This window comes from Sinocyclocheilus anshuiensis, unplaced genomic scaffold (genome assembly GCF_001515605.1).
Source record: "Sinocyclocheilus anshuiensis isolate Anshui unplaced genomic scaffold, SAMN03320099.WGS_v1.1 scaffold517, whole genome shotgun sequence".
In the NCBI taxonomy this organism is placed as follows: Eukaryota; Metazoa; Chordata; class Actinopteri; order Cypriniformes; family Cyprinidae; genus Sinocyclocheilus; species Sinocyclocheilus anshuiensis.
Window position 1 is genome coordinate 713,262 of NW_015536535.1, and position 23,470 is coordinate 736,731.

At 36.0% G+C, this 23,470-nt stretch overlaps 1 protein-coding gene and 1 long non-coding RNA gene across 2 annotated transcripts in view; one reads left to right on the forward strand and one right to left on the reverse strand.

The window, feature by feature from the left end:
* The window catches only part of LOC107695705 (CXXC-type zinc finger protein 4), a 21,778-nt gene extending 8,358 nt beyond the window's left edge, over nt 1–13,420 (forward strand). Inside the window, exon 3 of the mRNA XM_016495730.1 lies at nt 13,376–13,420. Within this exon, the coding sequence (XP_016351216.1) occupies nt 13,376–13,420 (45 nt within the window). The remainder of the gene's footprint in view (nt 1–13,375) is intronic.
* Nucleotides 13,421–21,248: 7,828 nt separating this feature from the next.
* Nucleotides 21,249–22,290, reverse strand: LOC107695822 (uncharacterized). The gene is made up of 3 exons (XR_001635035.1): nt 22,213–22,290; nt 22,062–22,132; nt 21,249–21,543 (listed from the first exon to the last, which is right to left on the reverse strand). It is a non-coding gene; the product is annotated as an uncharacterized LOC107695822 (long non-coding RNA).
* Between the last annotated feature and the right edge of the window lie 1,180 nt (nt 22,291–23,470).

Sequence of the window (23,470 nt, forward strand, 5' to 3'; positions counted from 1 at the left end):
CATTTTGAAAATGCCTATTTTGAGTGGAAGCAGAAACACGCTGTTTTTCATACCTGTCTCTTTAAATGCAAATGAGCTGCTGCTCCCCGCCCCCTTTTCCAGAATAGAGTTGCGCCATTACAGCTCGGACCTGCTAAAAATCATCTGTTTTGGTTCTGATTATCCTGTTTAGCACGCTGAAATCATGCGTTTTAACCCATATTAGTTTAAACTTCTGATATATGGTTTTCTGAGTGCACACATCCGAAGCACACGGACAGAAAGCGGCTGTCACAGCATGTGAGTACTAAACTAAGTTCTCATTCACACACGTTTACGTTAAAAACACACGAGTAACAAAAACAGTCAGTTATGTCTGTGAAGGTAAACAGCTGGGAAATAAACCGCATGTTTATTTTAGATCTGTGTGGCAGCAGCAATATACAGTAAATAAATCTATAAATCCACTGCTCTCTTGTCTCCTCTGAGGCTGGGACTCTAAATAGTGTTCTATGCTCATCAGTGCAGCCAAAGGCAGAACATTAGCATTAGAACTGGTACATCATTGTTGCTTGCAAAATCTCGTGAAACCAACCAGGAAGTGACTAAAACTGCAATTCATCGACTAAAAGGGACATCCAAAAGGGAGTCAGTCCCATAGACTCCCCATGTTAAAATGCCCAACTTTACAGCAGAAAAAAAATGTGTTTACAGCCTGGTACAAAAAGTGGTTTTGGTCTATATAGCTAATTTTGCCCTTCATGACAACTGTAAGGGGGGTGAATTTTTTTATAACTCATCCATTTAAATTAATTAATTAATTAATTAATTAATTAATGTATGCATTTAGACTTACAGTGCATTCAGGCTATACATTTCTTACCAGTATGTGTGTTCCCTGGGAATCAAACCCACTAAACCTTAAAGTTCTGCATAATTAAGGGCGTGGCCACTTGAGTGACAGGTGGATTGCCGCTGCTGAGCGAAATCAGATGCGCTAATTTTTTTCAGACGCTTACTGGGTTAATCTTTTTCATGTTTCCTTGGTTGGTAGATGCACCGGAGACCTGATTATAGCACTTAAAACCTGGAAAAGTCAGATTTTCATGATATGTTACCTTTAAGGCTAACATGTTTATACTAAAAGCTACAAAACATCCGTTTTGATTGGATTTTTGCTGTCTCTCATTTGTCCCAGTGATATATACTGACATCTACTGGTATGGTTGCATAGAGTATGTTCATTAACCATTGGTGCTTCACACCAGGCTGTTTGTTTATGTTTTGTTTCATTTTGTCTGATGAGCTCAGGTGAAGAAAAAGTGTAATTCTCTCTTTGTGTTGTGGAGATACAAAGAAAGCATGAAAAGAAAGTCTTATCTTCATTTCTGAGTGTCTGTTAATACAGTATGAGGTTTTAGCTGATTGCACATGTTGATTGTGCAAAATGTCATTGAATGGTACAGTGTTGTTGTTACAGCGTTCTTACTGTTTCTGTTATACTTTTTTTGCTTAAACTATATATGTATTGTAGTGTAATGCATCTTGCTGCTGTTTTTCGAGACACATTTTCTTTACTACTTTTCCTCAGACCATAAAATGTGTTCTCAGTGGATCATGCTGCAGGGTATGGCTCAACATCTTTCCCATTTTTTTAGTGTATTGTTCGCCACTGTGTTGCTATGTCTTTGACAGACACATTTTGTGGTGTGATGGCTGCAGCTGTCTTGTCTTCATGCTCAGCACTTGAAATCCTGCCATTTTTCCATGGGGAAAAAGTAGGCTACTGCTACATACAATCACCGGACACTTTTTTATTGGGTACGACTGTTAAACTGCTCGTTAATGCAGATATCTAATCGGTCAATCACATGGCAGCAACTTTAGACATGTAGACATGGTAAAGACGATCTGCTGAAGTTCAAACCAAGCGTCAGAACGGTGAAGAGAGGACTTTGAACATTGCATGGTTGTTGGTGCTGCTAAGAACAGTACAGTACCAATTGTACCAACTGAGCATCTCATTTAAATGCCCTATCTGAGTATTGTTGCTAACCATGTCCATTTCTTTATGACCACAGTGTAACCATCTTGTGATGGCTGCTTCTAGCAAAGCTTAAACTATCTCAAACTGTTTTTTTAAACATGACAATGAGTTTACTATACCCAAATGGCCTCCACAATCACCAGATCTCAATCTAACAGAGCATCATTGGGATGTGGTGGAATGGGAGATTCGCATGATGGATGTGCAGCCAACAAATCTGCATCAACTGCATGATGCTATCAGGACAATATGGACCAAAATCTCTGAGGAATGTTTCCAGCACCTTGTAAAATCTATGCCACAAAGAATGCAAAGAAGTCATTTCTGAAGGCAAAAGGGGGTTCAAGCCAAGCCAGTCGATTTGGTCAGTCAAACTTTTAAATACATCTTAGCATTTCTGTAGTAAACGTACAAATTCACACTCCTTGTACCATTTAAGTGGTTTTACTATGATTGCATAGAGCAACAGCAAGTGTGTGAGGTTGTCATGGCAACCAGATACATTGCACACAAATTACTTGTAAAGGCTGCGCTGTCTATTTTTGCTGCGCTAGCAATAAACATGTTGAATATAATGCACTATAAACACATTTGTCAACAGAATCACAAAGTAGACTTTAAGCAAATCAACTAGTAAATTACCCACTCGTTAGAGTCTTTCGTTTGGGAGACAATAACTTTATTTACTGTGCACTTTGATCTTTAAAACTTTGCAGACCTTTTACACTCACAAACAGCTATATTACACAATGCATGAAAGATAAAATTCGAAAAGCATAATGGGGCACTTTGAGTCAGTGTTTCACCTTTCAATAGTTTATAGGTAGCCTATACACCACAGGATCTTTGGTATGACTGGAAGAAGACTATCCATTAATGACCAACATGTAATTTGTCTAAGCTTGAATAACTCTGTTAGGGAGAAATGATTGCTCCCTGTAGATGAGGACCTTTGGTTGGAGATATATTGAAGTCTGTAATTTAACAAATATAAAAGTATTAGATCGCTCCAGAATGGAAATTCTGTGATCAGTAGCCTCCTGACTTTCCCAACATGTATGTAATCCCCTGGAATACTGAAGGAAATGTTTAGATGTTCTCACTGCTCTTTTCCATACATTGACCATAAAAAAAAAATGATTTTCACATGTGCACATTCATACTTTGCTTGTACCCAGCATTTCTTTTCTAATTTTTTTTTTTTTTTTTGCAGTTTGACAATCACCAATCATAAAGAACAGCATCACAGTGTACACCTGGTGTTACAGACAGTTTTCATTTCTAAATACAGTATGTAGCTATTTCTGCTTAAAATGATGGATTATCTTTACCAACCAAATTTGGTATCTTAGAATATATTTTAGAATCTGAATTAGGATTGATAAGTAAGTAGAACTGAAATAAGATCTGAAATACAGAACTGGCTTATCTTTGAGATAATTTTTCTACTTAGAAAATAGTACCTTTTCTTCAGTCCTGAAGATGGCTAAAATAACTGGCATTGCAAACAGACTGCGAGGGCTTCACAGTCAGTGGGAGGTTCAGTTTAATTACCTTAAAATATTAGTGCTCCCCGAGAAGCTGTCCACGCTCCCACACATATGCTGGTGAATCTGTTTAGAGAGGAAGACCGGTCAACTCCTGTTTTGCATTTTGATTTAACATTTCAGAGAACAGGCAATCTGTTCAGATCGCTTAGCCCTCGCACCGATACACCCACATGGCTCATCACTATGCTGCACTCACTCACTCTCCTGTGCCGATGCCAGTGACTGACATCCCGCTGCTATTCTTTAAAGGCCTGCGGGCCGCCACAGGGAGGGAAGCTTTCCACAAAATGTCCCCTGAGAGCCCTTAGAAAGCACCCTGCTGCCACTGTCTTCCTCTCACTCTTTCACCATCTGCTCTTGTACCTTTTCTACTTGTGTTTCTCCCCCTCCTTCTAAAAATTTATTTTTCTTTTTCTACCCCTCTTCATTTTCTTGATGTAGATCAACAGCTAACAGTGACATCAGCCTTATTTCCCTGTTTCTCACTGGCCTTTCCTTTTTTACTACTGTTTATGGGGTTGTTGTCTGAGCAATGATGATATCTTAGAAGTGCTCTTACAGAAAGCTGGATGGTGTTGTCTAGACTATGTTGACAGACTCTGAATACTGAGCAGCTTAAAATTATAATGGAGATGTATTCATCATTCAACACCTTTGAAATTGTGGTTGGAAGATGTTGAAAATATCTAGGTGTTTTTATTTAATTCTTAATTATGTGGTGCTACTTTATCATGCAAAAGGGTTTTATTGTTTTATTTTATTTTACTAACCACTTGTCTTATGTGAGGTCCAAGAAATGCTAGAATCTATCCCAGCATCTTGTGTCAGAATCAAGGAAACAGTATGGATGGTCGGCCCATCACAAGTCTTTTTGATATTATTTTACTTCTTTTTTTTATTTTATTATTATTATTATTTTTATTTATTTTATTTTATTAACGACTTGTCTCATGTGGTGTCACAGAAATGCTAAAGCCTATCAAAGCATCTCATCATAAGCACGAAAATGGCCTAGACAGCCAGTTCATCATAAGTCTTGTATTTAATTGTATTTTATTTTATTAACACTTGTAAGAGGAGCATAACAAGAATGATGATAAGGAGTTGAGCTTAAAAATGACACGAGCCAAACTTATGTCACCACCATAAGCACCACAGTTCAACACGCAGAAAATGTGCACTAAACACTAGACCAACACTTTTTTTCTAAGAGCATTTACAGTAAGAAACAATCAGAATCTGTCCCTTTTGTCAAAGGTGTAGTGTATAGTGTATTGTGTACATTATTAATTAATAAATAACTACATTAAAACTAAAACAAAACAGTAGCATTTAGTGAGACATTTAAAATAGTCTCCAGCTTGGTTGTAACATCTCTCCTGACTGGCTATCTGTGTTATTTGTGTTAAGTATTATGTGAGGGAAAAATAGCCCATGACCTCCAGATGTACTTTATGGTATTCTAGATCTTTACTTTTCTTACAAGGTCAAATGTATACTCGGAAGATGGCATGAACATTACATCTCCTAACTGCTCTCTTCACACATTTCTTCTCAATATTTCATTCTCTTTCTCTGTCTTTATCTGAAAAGATGCTTTATATTAAACAGGTACTTTTCTATCATTGCTCTGTGGTCTGATAAATGTGATAAACTCAGACATTGCACTAAATTCCACTAAATATTTCTACAAAATATTACTACTACTTGACAGATATCACAGACATATAAAGGTGTGCTTTCTCTGTGTCAAGCTCTGGGCTCTCTTCAAAAATAAATAAATAAATGAAATAAAATAAAATAAAATAAAACACAATGGAAGTGAACAGGGCTGATTTTTGGAATATTTAAAAGTAGAAAAAAAAATTAGTAAAAAGCACTTGCATACATTTTCTTTCGAAATGCCCATATTATTTGATTTGTAAAGCTGTTTAAATCATTTTAGTCACTTTAGGACTTTGGGCATTACGTTGTCATTGCAGCAAATCATAACTTTACACAGAAAAATAAAATGAGAACTTTGCGAATATTAGTCCATAATAACTGCTGTATTGTGCAGATTCTGTCTTGTAACAAATCATATCTGCTGTGTTGTAGATAATTGTATCATTATAGGTTCATAATCATACAGAATTTCTCAACAAAAAAATACCCTGCAAATAACTGCTGTAAAGATATGCATTATATATTTCATATTTTAAACACTGATATGATAGCTAATTCACATGGGCAACATCAAACTGTGAGATCCTTAAGTAATATATATATATATATATATATATATATATATATATATATATACAGTGGGTACGGAAAGTATTCAGACCCCCTTCAATTGGCTGCAATATAACAAAGAGTGAAAAATTGAAGGGGGTCTGAATACTTTCCGTACCCACTGTATATATATATATATATATATAATTTTTTTTTTTTCTTTCTTTTCTTTTTTAGTGAAAGCAATGTTTTCAAACATGATTGCCTGTATTTTTAATCATTCATTCTGTTTGCATGAAGGTGTTGTGATGTAAGGCTAAAGCAATCAACTGCAGAATGTGGATGGCATGTTTGTAACAGCCTTGAACTGGCTCCCTATTATATGCCGCTCAAGCGGCTGGGACATTGGCTACCAACACTGAGATGAGATCTCCTTCTGTGAATGTTGGTGATGGATTGTTGTACCTTCCAGGTTTGAGCTCGGCAACGCCCCAATATTCCCGCAGAATAGAGTGACAGGCAATATATAACACATCAGTTTGGGCTTACTGCACCAGAGAAACTTTATTTTTTTTCTGTCTGGAGAGCAGCCCTGTATTTTTGGCTAGCCCTCACAATCCTAAACTGCTTGAATCTGTTGTATTCTTCCTCTCTTTCTGTGATTCTATCATCCTGTGTTCTGCAAAGTTACTTTCTAGAATTGACTAATTTAAAAACACTTTTATAGCTTTTTGTCATTGCCAAAAAATTAATGAACATTATGGGGCTGTGCCCCACCAAAATATTCATCCATTTAAAAAAAAACATATAACTATATATAAACTGAATCAGTCCTAAATTGGTAATTTAGGAATTTTGCTTTAACTTGTAAATGTTCAGCATTATTCATTAAATATTATCAGAGTTTCTTAGACTATTTTAAGTCGTAAAATGAGATGGATATATTGCTCGGGAAGATGGAGGGTTTCAGAGAATCTCTGAATGCACACTGCGAACTACTCTAGTAATTGCTAAAACAGCTAATTGGCTGCATATGCAACATGAACCAATCGGCTTATGCCAATGAGTTTAATGCTATAAATATCATCAATTTGCATTAACGACCCATCAGCCTGTGCCATCTAGAGTTTCATGACAGAACTTGCCATAAATTGTATATTCCTACTAACAGTAATATACAAAATAGCTACATTCCAGAAAGGGAATAATAGATAGATAGATAGATAGATAGATAGATAGATAGATAGATAGATAGATAGATACAAATTTTTGTTTTGTTAAATGCACTCATGGTTACTTGGTTAATTGTTCTGAGAATCGACGTGCATTTTAAGATAACATTCTATGTATAGTGTGAATGTAGAGTCAGCCAATCAACCCTTGGGCTAAATTATGCAAGAGGAATTTATGGTCAGGAGCTGCTACTGAAGACAACAATATTACAAATTTGTTTACGAGTAATACAAAAATACAGTGTGAGACATATCCTAAACAATTAACACATGTAACTCTATGTTGAAATGTTTACGTCTGCTTAGCAACATTGCAATTTGCTGCATTAAAATAGAATTCAAGTGATGTGCCCATATGTGTGTACTATGTGTGTATTGACTATTTTACAATGGTTTCAAATGCAGCCCATGAAAATTGGAATTAAAGATGGAAACATCCATTTATAACATTAGTTTAGGTGCTTGAGTCTTTTGTTTTGAACTCATCCAATCATTGGTTTTCAGTGATCTTATCTTTTGGATGGCAGGATCAGTCAAATTCAAGCAGAAAGACAAAATAATCCAGTGAATCATTTGTAAGATATTTAATTTCACTGGATAGTTTTCTAAAAATAAGCATTATCATGGGGTTTTTAAAAGTATCTAAATCATTTTCAGTATGAATGCATGCAAAGATGGAAGGTGCTTTTAAGTTGATAGTTCTTTAAAGGTTTATTTAGATCAGATTTATTTTGTAATGGTAGCTATGCACAGATCACAATTATATGGTTAGTAGCATTTTATTATTTGCATTTTGCATTTTTTTTATCCTGCTGTCTGACCCCATCAGAAAAACTGACTGTGGCATCATATATTATTACCATAATTAAAAAAAGAGATACTCATACCATTGTACAAGGTTTTGGTCATAATGCATACACCTCTCACTCAATGATTGCATATGATATGTACACAGATTTTCTGAAATTAAATGAACATTTATTATGCATGATTATTTAAATTATGAGACAGATTAATCGGTTTGCCGATATAACAGTCGGTCACAGTTCTTGTGTTTTTAGGTTGATCAGTGAACGCATGTGAAATATGTTTACAGGTTCAGTGGTAGAAACAGTCTGAGGATATGAGCTATTCTTGTGTTGGGAGCATAAGCCATGAAGGAAGAGAGAAGTGAAGGATTATTTATTTATTTCTGAAAGAACCTGTCAGAATTGCCTCCAAAGGATTGCAGTCATGAATGGTGGCCTGGTTCCCAGTCCATACGTTAATAAATAATGGATATGTCAGGGCAACGTATGGGCTGTGCGTTATAATGAGCGTTCTGGAGCACATCAGCACACTGCCTGGACTGGTATTCATCTCGTGAAGAGACGAGGGTCTCAGCTACTGTCACTGAACCCAACCCCCCTCTTTCTTTTTTCCCGTCAGCTTTCTGTTTCTTAAACTTTACCCTTCTTTTTTAAAAAGAAAACTTTCTAGCAATGTAAAGGACATGTCATCATATTTTTACATATACATATTATGTGCTGGGTACTAACTGATTACATGTAATCTGGATTATGCAAACAGATTCCAAAAATGAAGTGCTTGTAATTCGATTATATAAACTTTTTAAATGCTCTTGATCAGATTACAGTTACTTTGTTATGGATTACATATCATTCACACAATGCCTTTAAATTCTTCATAATTTTGATTCTCCCTAAAGGTCTTTGCACACTGAGTCTGAAATTTTTGCACGTTAAAAATAAATACGACCTCACGTGTCAATCATGTTTACACACTGCCTCCGAAAGTTTCGTCCGTCATAAAATAAATTGAGATCAGGTTCAATTTTCTGCGTTTTCGCATCTGTAGCAAGCATTTTGATAGGAAAGGATGACGAAAATTTCGGACTCTAGTGTGCAAGGACCTTAAGTCTTCTTCATTGTCTCTTAAATTGTCTCTTAAATCTAAAAATCCTACTTTGACAATTCACAGTACAGAATAGCCATGTAAATTTAGGTCGACGCACATATGATTATAACGGTACATTTTTTGTAAGGGTATCTTAAAGGTATAGTAAAAGAATAACAATTCTGTCATCCTTTACTCAATCTCATTGTGTTACAAACCTATGTGACCTTCTTTCGTGGAACACAAAAGAAGATTTTTTTGTCCATACAAAACAACACTGAGATTTTTTTTTATTATTTTTTTTTATTCTTCTTTGTTAATAGTCATACAAGTCAAACAAGTTTGAAACAGTATGAAGAAATGATGACATAATTTCCTTCTTTTCTTTTTTTCTTTTTTTGGTTAACCTAACCATTCCTTAAATTCAGGGATGTATTTGGCTTACTTCAGTTGATGTGTCTTTAACGTGTGCCAGCGAGCATGTGTCGTTCTTAAAATCATCCACGTTGACAGCCCAGTGCTGATTGAATTTGAGTCTCTGACGCATCTGCCATTATCATCCTCATGGACTTGAGTGGTTTATCTGTGGCCTCTACGAATCACCATATCAGGGCTTCTGGGGGTGGGGAAAAGGGATGGGATTGAATGTGATGTGTGTGTGTCTGTGTATGTGCGTGAGACAGAGAAAGAGTCAGTGTGCATATATGTGTGTAAAACAGTATATATATATATATATATATATATATATGTAATTATATATATATATATGTAATTATATATATATATATGTAATTATATATATATATATATATATATATGCACTGTATATGTATATGTATACGTACGTGTGTGTGTGTGTGTCTGTGTCTGTGTTTGGCATTTGATTAGGGTTTGATTATGAGTCAGCACTCTTCCAACCTCATCACTCTTCTCTTTCCTTCTACTCTCCCTCACCTCAATCAGAGCAGGACATGTACGGCCCCTGTCATTAACTGCACCTGCCATCCCCAATCAGTGTCAATGGCTGTTAAGACCCCCACCACATCCAGAACTCTCTTTCATTCAGCCTGCCTGATTTTAGCTTTGACGTGGCTTTCTTTGTGAGCAGGACATAAGACTGTATTCTTTATTCAATACGTCTCAATCACATAAATATATTCATGCTGATTGTTTGAGGGCATTAGGTGGGGGGCGGAGGGGGGTTCACTGATTTGAAAATGTTGTCAGATACAAATAATTAATAATTATATAAATAATAATTGATATGACTGCCTGGTTTTATTATTTATAACATGAAAATAATTATCAATTATAGGTATTCCTTTGCAACATATACTTGTACTTTTTTTATGTTCGGGTAGATAGTGAAACCTACAATATGGATGTGCTGGAAAAATCTAAGTATTAGCAGAATTATGTATTTACAAATATAGAAACGTAAAATATTTACATATCCTTTAAATCATAAATATATTAATATAGTTACATTATTACAGTTATATATATATATATATATATATATTAGTGCAGGATTTTTGTGGTTATGGTTGCTACAGGGGTTGCAGATAGAGAACACTGAATGTAGGCTTGAATTTAATTCAGCATGTTCAGAAAACTGATATGTTCTACAGCAAACAAAATAAATATCACATTAAATAATAGTTAAATCATTACAGAAATTTTTCTCATTTTAGGATTTTAAAGTATAATCTTGTTGAAATTATGTAATTCTTTAAAACAAGTCAGCACCAGAAGTGACACAGAACAGTGTGAAATGTTATCATTTCAAATCAGCCAACTAATAAATGCAACTGAAAAATGTAAAATCTCATTGCTCATAACAAAATCAACTGATTAATTAAATAAATTAAATATTCAGTTCCCACATTATATTAGGTGGCCTTAACTACTATGTACTTACATCATTAAAAAAGCACAGTGTACTTATTGTGTTCATATTGTATTGCAAAACACTGGCTGCTACTGAGGTGTGATACGAGTAAGGTTAGGGACAGGTTTGGTGGTATGGGTACGTTTAAGGGTGAGTCAAGGTGTAAGGGATGGGTTAACAGTGTAATTATAAATGTAATTACAGAAATTAATTTCAGATGTAATTACATGCAGGTAATTTTTAAAGTATAAGTACAATGTAAAAATGTGTGTAAACAATAAGTGCATTGTACCAAATTATTAATTTAAATGTAAGTACATTGTAGTTAAGGCCACCGAATATAAAGTGAGACCAATATTCATATATTAAATAAGATTCATAAACATTTCCACATCTATAAAGCTGTTTGTACATTTTAGATACAGGATTTACTCTTCTGTATATCAATATGGTATTTCAGTGTGTATGCAAATGTATGTAAATGGTCATTTGGTAGAACCACATTTTACAGACATATGAATACATATGAGATCATGTTGGATATGATGGCCAGCATTACAATATATTATTTTAATATTTTACAGTTTCTGACATTATCGAATTCTGGAACAATAAAAAAAAAAACAGTAATATGGTCAGCAATGTGGTCTCTGATATGCTGGAAACCTTGAGGACATATGTTTTAAAAATGATTTTCCACGTATTTTAAAGACTAAGCATTGACTGCAGGCTAATATGTATGTATGCCCTGTTGGCCAGCTGAACATTTGCCTTAGCATCTTTTGATTGGAAATAAAACCTCAAAGTTACTTGCATCTCCCTGTCCTATCACTACCCCCTCTATCTCCTATTCCCTCCCCCCTCTCTCTGGGTGGTTTGATGGAGTGATTTTGATGGAGTGCGCAGGCGGGAGAGAGCCGTCGTCGAGCTGTGCTAATTGAGCTCTCTTTGTGCCTGGTCACAGCAGTGAGGCGAGGAGAGACGGCTGGAAGTAAATTTGAGCAGCACTCAGGAAGCCTCAACCAGATCGATAGTGCAAGACTTAACAAAACGCAGACATGCCGGCCACGCACATCAGGGTCATTACTGTCTATAGCGAGCCACATTTCCACCAGGGACAGATCAATGGGGGAAAATATATGGATTTAGAGAAACATTTTTTTTTTCTCTAAGCCACAACTTATTTCGGTGTTTTTCTCTAGACTGTTTCTCATTCAAAAGAAAAGGGCTTTTTTCCAAAAAATCTCAACACTGGGATTAGTTTTCAGTGGTTGGCAGTTCTCTATGTGCACTCTATGCAAATCAATCCTTTTGTCCGTGGCTCTTTCTGTTCCTCTCCTGCTCTTTACATTCAGTCATTCATGTTTTTATTTACTGAAGATATCATCATCCTGCACACTTTACCCCCTCATGATTCTAAACATTCATGAAAATTCTTTTGCACTGTTCAACATGAAAAAGCAGTTATTTCCCCTTATTGTCTGATACGTCCCTACGGAACGTTAAGTACGAACGTGAATGTTGAGTGTGAACGTAAGCATTTTTGAGGAAAGTGTGGAGTCTGTGCATAATAATTCTGTAAATTCTTCAGTGATAGATGCAGTACTCAATTTACCAGCAGTGCAACGTGGCATCAATAAAATGTGTAGATTATTTTACTGTTTACTAATTTTATTTATATTATTGCTCACATCGTGTTTCTTGTTGTTTTCAGTTATTTGTCATGTGGTGACACATGGCACCTCATGACATTATTCATAGCTCATCTTATGCTTAAGGTGTTTTTAGTTTGTAATCCTTTATAGTAGTTAGTATGTTGCAGTAGGCCTAAATGTTGAGGTTCATGCACATCTGAATGGAAAGAATGGCATGCTCATAAACTCTTCAAGCAAGCAATACGTTGTGATGAGGTGAAACTAAGCATTTGTTGAATGAAACAGCTCTTACCTTTTGTTGTCACATTTGGTCATGTCTCACCACTTGCTTGCTGGATAATAAATGTCCTTGCACTGAATGATCTTATGATTTGCTCATTTAATATGAACCACTATAAAAGCGTCCATCAATAAAACCTATACCATCTTTGGTCTTGAACACCTTTCAAATAACTTACATAGATGAATAGATTTGCTGTTTGAAAAAAAAAAAGGTTCCCTTGACATTACGTTATACCTTACGTTATACATTATTTTGCTTATTTAAATCCATAGAATGCTCCATTGCTTTAGCTTAGGCTTGTGTGTTCATTATCCTAGACCACTGGCTCAACTATTTTATTTTTTCTTCACAGTTTTCACACACACACACACACACACACACACACACACACACACACACACACACACACACACACACACAAACTAACTAACTAAATTACTAAAAAACTAAATTAGCAATAATTATTCTAAATTCACTTTCTGGTAATCATTTGAACAAATGTAGCAATAGATTGTACTGTACCTACTTGCTTTAAGAATGCATTAATTAATGTTAACTAACTTTATTGTAAAATGTTATGAAATATATAATGCTGATTCTCTATACATTCCTTTTGTGTTTTCAACAGAGGACGCCAGTAAACAACGGGGAAGCCTTTCGATGGTTCTTTTAGGACTCTGAAACAAGTGACATCATATGCAGTGATGCCACAGACTTACCACAAAAAGAACTTGCAGGGCTACAAGGACCCAAAAAGCCCAGACTGTGGATGACAGAGCATGAGAGAGGGTGGGACAAGCTAAATAAAAATATATATTAAAAAAAAACTTTTGTAATTTTATTTCCTGTGTAATTATTATTGTACTTTTGGCAGCATCATAATGTATATTTTTCAGTGTCTGTCAATGTGTTTTAGTGTCTTGGCTGTGCAAGTTGCAGACATTCTTGTAAAGAACTGAGTAGACAATCATTACAAACAGAAAAAAATAATGTCAACCAATGGACTGATGGCCAATGAGATCACAACTCTCTTTAAAACACAACACATATTTTTAGATCTGATGCAATAATAATAAAGGTAATTGTTCTCTGCCATCATATTCCAAGCTTTCTATGGAATGATCTTAAGAATACCTCTTTTCACTTAAACCAACAAATTTGAGAGGACACGTTGTGACCTCCACTATTAATGTGATGTTTTGTAATTGACACGCTGTGTATGAACAGTAAACAAAAGCCAGTAAGTTCCTTTCTTTTCAGCTGTGTTGATTTTGTGTGGCATATTGCAGTGCAGGGCACATTTTCTTGTTGCCATGATGCACTTTTAAGAGTCTGGTAACACTGCGAAAAGGTGATTTAAGGTTGTTTGTATAGTCTCTCAAAGTTCAATTGCATTCCATTTAGTTTGGGTTGAATCTGTTTAAAAAGCTGCCCAAAGGTAGGTAGAGAACCAGTAAAGAACTTTCGTGAACATCACAGTAAGATTTGTGACATGCATTTTTGATTCTCACAACACAGTAAACTACACATTCCGAAATGAATTATCCAATAAGTTGCTCATTGTCTTTACCCTAATGTTGCATGTGTAAATGTTTTTTTGTTTTAAAGATAACTAAAAATTTGTATATTGTTGTTGTGATGCTTTTACGTGTTCAAATAATAAAGGAAACAAAAAAAATGTGAGATGTAATTTGATGACAGGAAATGGTGAGATTTTTAATCAAATGTGCAGTTAAATGTCATAATTTGTATATATTTCTTGTCTTTCCCTTATCCTAATGCAAGCATACATTTCATGTCTCTGTGTAACTGTAATGCAAACTATCACAAGGGATAAAAAAGCAGGAAGAAAATACGTGAAGAAACAAGAATTGTCATTCCCATCTTCCCCTAGAATGCAAAAATGTCACATGGAAAAGAGAGTGGCTCCCAGAGGCGTTAAGCTTTAAAGAGAGATTGAAATCCCATGCGGTTTGTAATGCGTGGAAAGGGTGCGTTTTGGGGGGATGGTTTGGGTGGATGGAATACTGAAGGTTGATGGGTAGACGGTTGTTTGGGTAAATCAGGCTTTGGATATTGTGAGGACAGAATCATTTTTGAAGGTGTGGAAAAGGGAACAAAGGACTTTTTCTCTTACAAACAATTTATGGGAAACATAGCGATATCAAAACTAAAAAAACCTGGTTCCAAACTAGCTAGCCTCTTCTGGGTGATTAGATTAGGTTAAATTGCAAACTATACCCCTGTTATTTATCAAGGTACAAAATTCATGTTACTTGTGAATTTTGGAATTTTGTCAGACACTTTTATTGTTCCATACTAAATATATACAACTCAGTATATACAAGTTGAATAAACCTGAAAAAAACTTTAAATAGACCAGAGAAAATCAATCCAGGCTCACTGCAAAACGTACCTGTGACAACATTTCTGTAATATAATAATATGTTGCGTCACTGGGGCGGTGTACCCTTTCAAAAGGTACACCTTTGTTCCTTATTTACCCTTAAGGTTTAATTTTAGTACCTTAAAGATTCATATTAGTGCCTAAAGTGCACATATTAGTACCTAAATGGCATATATTAGAACCTTTAAAACTGCATTTGCTAGAGTAACCATGTATTTTTGCTTTGACCTCTTTTATCTTGACTCTTGTTTCATGGATATGGAACCAGGTAAGCTACCGAGCAAGTTTACTTTTCAGAAAAGTCACACATATGGGGCTGATTATGTAATGCAAATAAATGTATGTTTAATACTTGTTGCTGACTCTTCGCAGGCTTCTTTGCTGTTCAGGGAAGTATGTTGGACAGGAAATATCAAGCATTTGAATAGCTGGCAGTACAGGGCCTGAGGAATATGACTGCAGTTGACAGCAGCCTCATCTATGCCAAATCCCCTTGACTAGTGATGACAAAGTGATAAGGGCCATTAAGAACATGTTGAATGCTGAGATTAAACCACAGCAGAGAGGGCTCTAATCCTCCTCTGTTCTTGAACCCATTCACACACTTTGATTTGAAGTAGGTTCCCTGAAAACACACATAGGACATTTCACATATGTGCTTGTTTTATGTTATATAGCTAAAAATCAAGCAGTCAAAATGACATCCAATAAATGAAATGTATGAAAAAACTATTTCAGTGGGGAAAAAAAAGTGTAGACAGATTTCTCACTTTTTGCAGTGGTACTGTTGGGTCTGAACCCTTTGTCTCCCGCAGGCATGCCCACCCCAGGGATGGTGCAGTCGTCTAAGTAATCCCTCAGGGATTCTGCAGGGAATGCTCATGCTGTGCCGTGCTATGTTGTAGGAATATTGGCAATTCCTTGGTACACACAAATCTTAGAGGGGTGTGAGGGGTTGAGGAAAAAAGACAGGCGGATCTAATATGGTAGAGCAGTCGAGATAAAGACAAAAATTTTGCCTCAAAAAGGAATAGTCCATTTAACTGAATAATTTGGCACCATGTGTCCTATCAAACTACCACAATGTATACTTGAATAATGTCTGCTTACAGAAATATATATAAAAAAATGTTTATCCTCTCAAAATGCTAGAGTCCAGGTTGACAGAAATGGAATTTTGAGACACAGATGTTTTTCCTCACATAAAGTGGTAAGGTCACAGAAGGGAAGAAAAAGGAAAGCAAAGACATGGCTCAAAAAGAAATAGAGGGAATAAGAGTGTAAAGCTGGAGCATGCCCTCCTTTTTATTATTTATTTCCCATCTGCATTTTTTGCCACAGCACACATATTGATGTGGAGAGACCAGGGTGTGAGTGCACGTCAGAATAATTTCCTGATGAAGGTGACAAAGTGGAAGTAATCAGTGGAGCTCTGATCCAGTATGACAGCCCTAGCAGTGCTGCTCTCTGCTCACAAGCAGGTAGAGCAAAAGAGAAAGAGGAATAAAAAAAAAATGCTGTTGTCTCTTCATACCTGCATGATAGACATCTTCAAAGGGTAAAAAGGCAAATGGTTTACATAGAATGGCAGAATTGTTGTGTTTGTTGTTGAAGTGAGAAAGTGACGAAAACCTGAACATGTTTGCAAGCACAATATGGTCAATATAAATATTTAAAAAACTACTCCACTACAGTACACTACAACAGTAGTGTGGTAAATATTTAGGCACATTATAGATGCTTTACAATAATATATGTTTTAAGCTGGATATTTGGCTGCAGTGTGCCAGTAGGAAATATCAATTTTAAATCAATTTTAAATTCCCAGATTTAGATATTACCAGTATTCTAATAGTACCACTACCATGAGATTTTTGTATGAACATGGAGTCCTTCAACAGATGGTATGGCACCAACAGAACCCTGACCTCAACATCTTCACCTGGGATTATATGAAGAGACAAAAGCAACTGACATCCATACAAGAACTTTGACAATTTCTCCAAGGCAGCTAGTATATCTATAACTATATAGTTTGTATACCTACATGAAATCTACACTCCTAAAAATAAAGATTAACTGGCATCTACGGTTTCATGAAAAACGTCTAACATCAGTGGAAACTTTCCATTGTACAAAAGGGATTTTAAAGGGTAGTGGAAGTGTGTGTTTCAGATTATTAAATGTTTTCACACCAAGAAAGTAAATTTGAAGAACTGTTCACTGAAAGGTTATAAAAGTGAAAGGATCCAAAATGGTTCTTCTATGGCATTGGTGTGGAAACTTTACTTTTTAACTACTGTCTGTTCCAACACAAATATTAATGCAAAAGATAAGAGGAACAATTAGGATGTGAAGTGTTAATACTTTTTGGGACGTTAGGTCACACAAAACCTTTCTGTCAAGCTAAGAAAACCAAACAGATGTTCAGGGCCAGAATAGTAAAATTGTAAACATACCATTTCATTCTAGGTGTACGGCAGTGTTTATCCAAATCAACTTTCATCACATTTACTACATTTACATTTATCACAGGAAAAAATCCCTTGAATTAAGCTACTGTAGGGTTAAGTGCCTTACTATAGTAATAGCTTTTGGGTCAGTCATTGTGGCGTTTAAACCTACAAACATTCGACCAGCCCAGAAAATAAAATAAGTTATCTTGATTTTTAACTCAGCAGAGGAAACCAATTTCAGTTTTCAGCGTTCCCTTACCTCAGTGATTTTCAGCCAGTGACCCGGGATCCACTTGGGCCTCAGCAGGTAAGTACAAAAGAAGTAATTTTGGGTTTATTAATTTTTATTGCAACAGATTATGTACCTGGTGTACATAATAAGCCTTGATAGAAGGGCCTTTGAATATGTGTAAATATTAGACGGGGGTCACCAGACTCGGTCCTGGAGGGCCATTCTCCTGTAGAGTTTAGCTCCAACTTGCCTCAACACACCTGCCTGGAAGTTTCACATATACCTAGCAAGACCTTAATTAGCTGGTTCAGGTGTGTTTGATTAGGGTTGGAGCTAAACTCGGCAGGACACCGGCCCTCCAGGTCCAAGTTTGGTGACCCCTGTATTAGACAAAAAATGGTCTTGGAGTTAAAAAAGAAGTACTGCTTTAGCTGTACTCTCTCGCTCTCTCTCTCTCTCTCTGTGTGTGTGTGTGTGCAACTGGTATTCTCTTCGTTTATGGGGACCAAATGTCCCCACAAGGATAGTAATACCAATAGATTTTGACCACTCTAAAAAATGCTGGGTTAAATACAACCCAGCACTGGGTAAAATATGGACAAACCCAGTGATTGGGTTATTTTGACCCAGCGGTTTGGTTAAATGTTTAACCCAACATTCTGGGTAGTAACCCAAATGCTGGGTCAAAACAACCCAATCGCTGGGTTTGTCCATATTTTACCCAACATGTGACCATTTTTTTTTTGGTCCCCATAAGGAAACAAGCTTATATCATCATATTCATTATACAGAATGAAGTTTTTTTGAAAATCTAAAATTGTAGAAAGTTTTGTGTAAAGGGTAGGTAGTAGGAAGTAGGTAGTGTGTGTGTGTGCAAATATAACAAATTAAGCATGTACTGTAAATGCAAGCAAGAGTGAGACCCAGCTATGTGCTCACCTAAACTGAAACATAATCATAGAATCATTGCAAAGATAAAAAATATACCAAATTTTACTGTACAATTTTTTTGCAAAAATATACAATATTTATATAATTTATTTCAAGTTGTTGTAATTTGTGCTTTAGCATGTGTGTTCATCACAAAACTGCACATAAGACATGCGCACTAACTAATTAACTCTACAGGTGTCATTGTGGCACTGTTATGGCAAGATGAAGTATAAATATTTCAGGCTGTCATTGCAAGCAGAGTTACAACCTTGTGCATCCTCACAAACATACACCTCTGCTGCCCTTATTTTTACGTTATGGACATAAATGTAGTATACATATTGTTGAGCATTTTGCTTTTTTATGAAATAATGATTTTTAAAAATTTTCATTATAAAATGAAAATGTTTATTTGTTTTATTTATCTTTTTATTTTTGCTAAGGTTCTGGACAGATTTTGTTAATTTATTGTATAACTCTTAACTTATTCTTCAGTTTGATTTCTTTGTGTAAAGTGAAATAAATTTGAAGTAGAACATATTTTCACTAAGATTTAATGTATATGACTTTTATTACTGACAGTAAACATTTTTAAAAAATGAATGCAGACACAATGCAGTCACATCCCCGACATAAACTCCTTAAAAATGTCCATGAAATATGAGATTCTTTGTTCCTGTCTTCATGCATGGCTTCCACTCTTTCTGTGGTGGGCGGTGAAGAATGTTGTTACTAGGCAACAAGCATAACAATGACACAGGTGCTCACTCTCGGGGGTGGGGGATTCTTATTCTTCTCTCTCTCTCTCTCTCTCTCTGTCCTTCTTTTCATACATACTCTCTGCATCTTTTGCTGCTCTTAAAGTTTAATTTTGAAAAAAAGAATTCCAAAAAAAATTATTAAAAGTGACAAGGGCATAAGGGCACAAATAACAGGCTGTTAAGATGCCCTCTGTGCCTTGCTTTGCAGCCCTTTATCCTGAAAAAGCGAGCTCAGTCTGCTCTCTCTCCTCTCCACCGCTGCTCACCTTTAATTAGTAAGGCTACACTCAACCCATATTCTTGATATTGTCTTCACACTATCCACCAACCAGTTGCTAGATCTCTCCTCACTGATGCTCTCTCTCTCTCTCTCTCTCTCTCTCTCTCTCACTCTCACACACACACACACACACAAAACATTGCCCTTGCAGTTAACGTCTGCCAAAGGTCCTGACTATTGGTCAGCCACACACTTAGCAACCAAGGATGAAGGGTAATTGCCTCTGTGCAATCCTGTCTCTCCCTGGATCACTGAACATTCCTCACCACTGTCATTGACCCCTGTACATCATGCTAGACAGAGATGCAGAAGCCAGAGCAGTTCTGCCTTGAGTGGCACATCAGGGAGAGAGAAAAGTGATGGGAGGAACAAGAAGCCATCTTAAAAGAAGCCATCTACATTTAAACTTTGCAAACTTTAAAAACAGTAATATTGTGAAATATTATTAGTTTAATTGATTTGTTTTCTATTTTAATATAATTTAAAGCTGAATTTTCAGCAGCCATTACTCCAGAATGCTGCAAAATTTGCTGAAACCACAATACATATTTTTTCAAGATTTTTTGATGAGTAGAAAGCTTGAAAGAACAGCATTTATTTGAAATAGAAATATTTTGTAACATTGCAAATGCCTTTACTATTTAATCAGTTTAATGCATCCTTGCTGAAAATATTAATTTTTGTAAAAAAAAATAAATAAATCTTACTGACACCAATCTTTGAAATGGTAGTGTATCTGCATGGCCTCAAAAACACTTTTTCACTCACACACACACACACACAATAATATTTTATAATAACATGGTGCCAACAGAATATGGAATTTATTAGGATATGTAAAATATAGAAACTGCAGAGATTATAGTCCAATTCTATATGGATATTTTAAATATTTAAAAGAGAGGAGAGGAGAGGAGAGGCAGTCAGCCTGCCACCCAACTGTTTGATTAAAACAGGGAAGAAATATGACGTAACAGATAAAACTGTATGTCAAAACGTCTGTGTGTGGAATGGGAGAGGAGGAAATACAGGCAGTGATACAAGAGAGTGAGAGAAAGAAGGAGAGATGCAACAAGGGATTGAGAAGTGGGGGAGGGTGGTGTGCTGACCTTCGCAGTGGTATCACTTTACTGTGTGCCATTTACAATTGAAAACGTTAACATTCATTGTCTGAATTTGACTTGAATTTGAATAGCAAACATGCTGCAGAAAATTCAAAGGTTTGATAGAATGAAAAAGTAAAGATTTTGCTAAAAGTTTTATAGTTTTATAGTAGGCCTAGAGCCAGATATACTACTTGAATTTAAATAACAATATGTTTATTACATTCACTTTTATTTTAAGAATTAGAACTGAAGAACACTTCAGTGCAAACACTTCACCTCAGCAAAGCAGAGTTTGAAAGCCTTACTGTATTTTTGTAGAAAAGGTACACAGGTACATATCTTTCAAAGAATGGCCTAAAATAATGCTGAATTGCTGAGATGGCCTGACATTTCCTCTTGCCATTGATTAAGTTACCCTAAGATACAGTAGCAAGGAAACACTGGAGGGTGTCAACTAGGTGCTCTGGTTTCCCCACAATCCAAAGACATGCAGGATAGAGGATAGGTGAAATGGAAACACTAAATTGTCCATAGGTGTGAATGTCTGTCTGTGTAATCCCAGGGATGGTTTCCCTGCCTATGGCTTGAGGCGTTGAGATAGGGTCCAGCATCCCCACAACCCTGTATAGAACAAGCAGTTTGGAAAATGGAAGGATAGAAGATGTTTTCATTATACACAATTGCATATTTTTGCTCCTTCTGATCAAAACATTGCAATCACATCTGTCATTTGACATTTTAATGGATGTTCCAAATCTTCTGCCTTTCCTCCTAAGCACTTTGGGGAAATTTGGATTTGGCAGCAATTTTTCAAATGGATCAGCATTTATTCCTCACCCATGGTATCCATTATAACAAATAAAATCATATCAAACCCATTTTGCAGGTCTGCGGCATTGGACAGGGGTGTCCACTGTCTCCTATGCTATTTGCCCAATACACTGAACCCTCACCTGTGCAATACGCCAGTATATAGAAGGTTATCAGCTCAAAACAAATCATAAAATTTGAATTTTATATATAAAATATCCTACATATTACATACATATACAAAATTCAGAGATCTAGCATGAGGTATGCCCTTCACTACCTCCATTACATGTAGTTACCTCAATGTAAGCATTGAAAAATACACTTACGTTGACAAATACAGTGCTGCAGGGATGACATATTTTGTAGGCCTACCTGGAGTTAGCATCACCTTGATTCCCTTGACAAAAACCCAATAATTTCCATTGGCTTTTGGATTGTTGCATAAAATAAACTCCAACAAAGGTTTATGATTCTTACATGTTTGGTTCATCATGATAACCTACACCAGGGGTGTCAAACTCAGTTCCTGGCGGGCCGCAGCCCTGCATAGTTTAGTTCCAACCCTGCTCCAACACACATACCATGTAGTTTTCAAATAAGACTTAATGACTTGATTAGCTGGATCAGGTGTGTTTAATTAGGGTTGCATCTAAACTGTGCAGAGCTGTGGCCCTCCAGGAACTGAGTTTGACACCCCTGACCTACACAAATGAACACAACTTGAGTTTTGAAACCTAAATGCAGTACAGTCGCAGCTGGGTTCCAGGAAGACTTATAGTCTGTTCAACATTCATTCTTAAAATTTTACACAATCACTGGCATTGCTTTGGCTTCAAATGTTCACAACAGCTTATCATTTCACTGTGTTCACTTGGGCTGTCATGGCACCTCCCATCTGTCATCTGTTTAGCCCCAACATGGTGTACAGTATAAGTTCCAAACCCCAATGAATTCAACTGGGTTACAGATGTTAAAGTGTCTTGATTATCATTACTGTAATGCTTTTTACATGCCTTTGTCACTCATCTCTGTATCACATGTACCTGCACCCCAAATGCTGCTGCTAGACAATTGACAGAAACTAGAAAGAACAGCATATCAACGATTTTGGTCACTCTTCATTGGTTATCAGTCCAATGAAGGGTCAGCCAGGATTTATTATTTGTTTTAAAAAGAGTAAATACTTGTAATTGTCACCTAAACCTCTCAGATTTTCTAACTATTTAAATATATTTTATGGCACTTTTTTCTGTAAAAAAAAAAGAAAAAAGCTTTGACTTTGGAGTGTTAGGATATGTGAATTAATAAAGTGATATCAATAAGACTGCAGTGCGTTAGATGGTCCTGGTCCTACCACTCCAAAGGCCTTTCTCCTAATTCTTCTCCTTTCTCCTAATTTTGATGGCTGTATGCCATAACAGTATGATATAGGACATTGCATTGGAGTTGCAAGTAGCCTTTAAGCAATTTTTTTTACATAAACCTTATCTACACAATGTAATGTAGAGGAAATGAGTCAGGCTTTGTAATTACAGTACATGGACGTTCATGTAGTCAGTATAGAAATGCACAATACCTTCGCTCTTAGGATCATGAAGACAAGGTGAACCCCAGCAGATAGTTAACCTCTGATTGCATAACCTTATGCTTAGTGATCTCCCACGTTATGACACAAAGCCGATATGCAATGGAACATCAAAAGACAAATCAAGATGGGACAGGATTTTGGAAATGA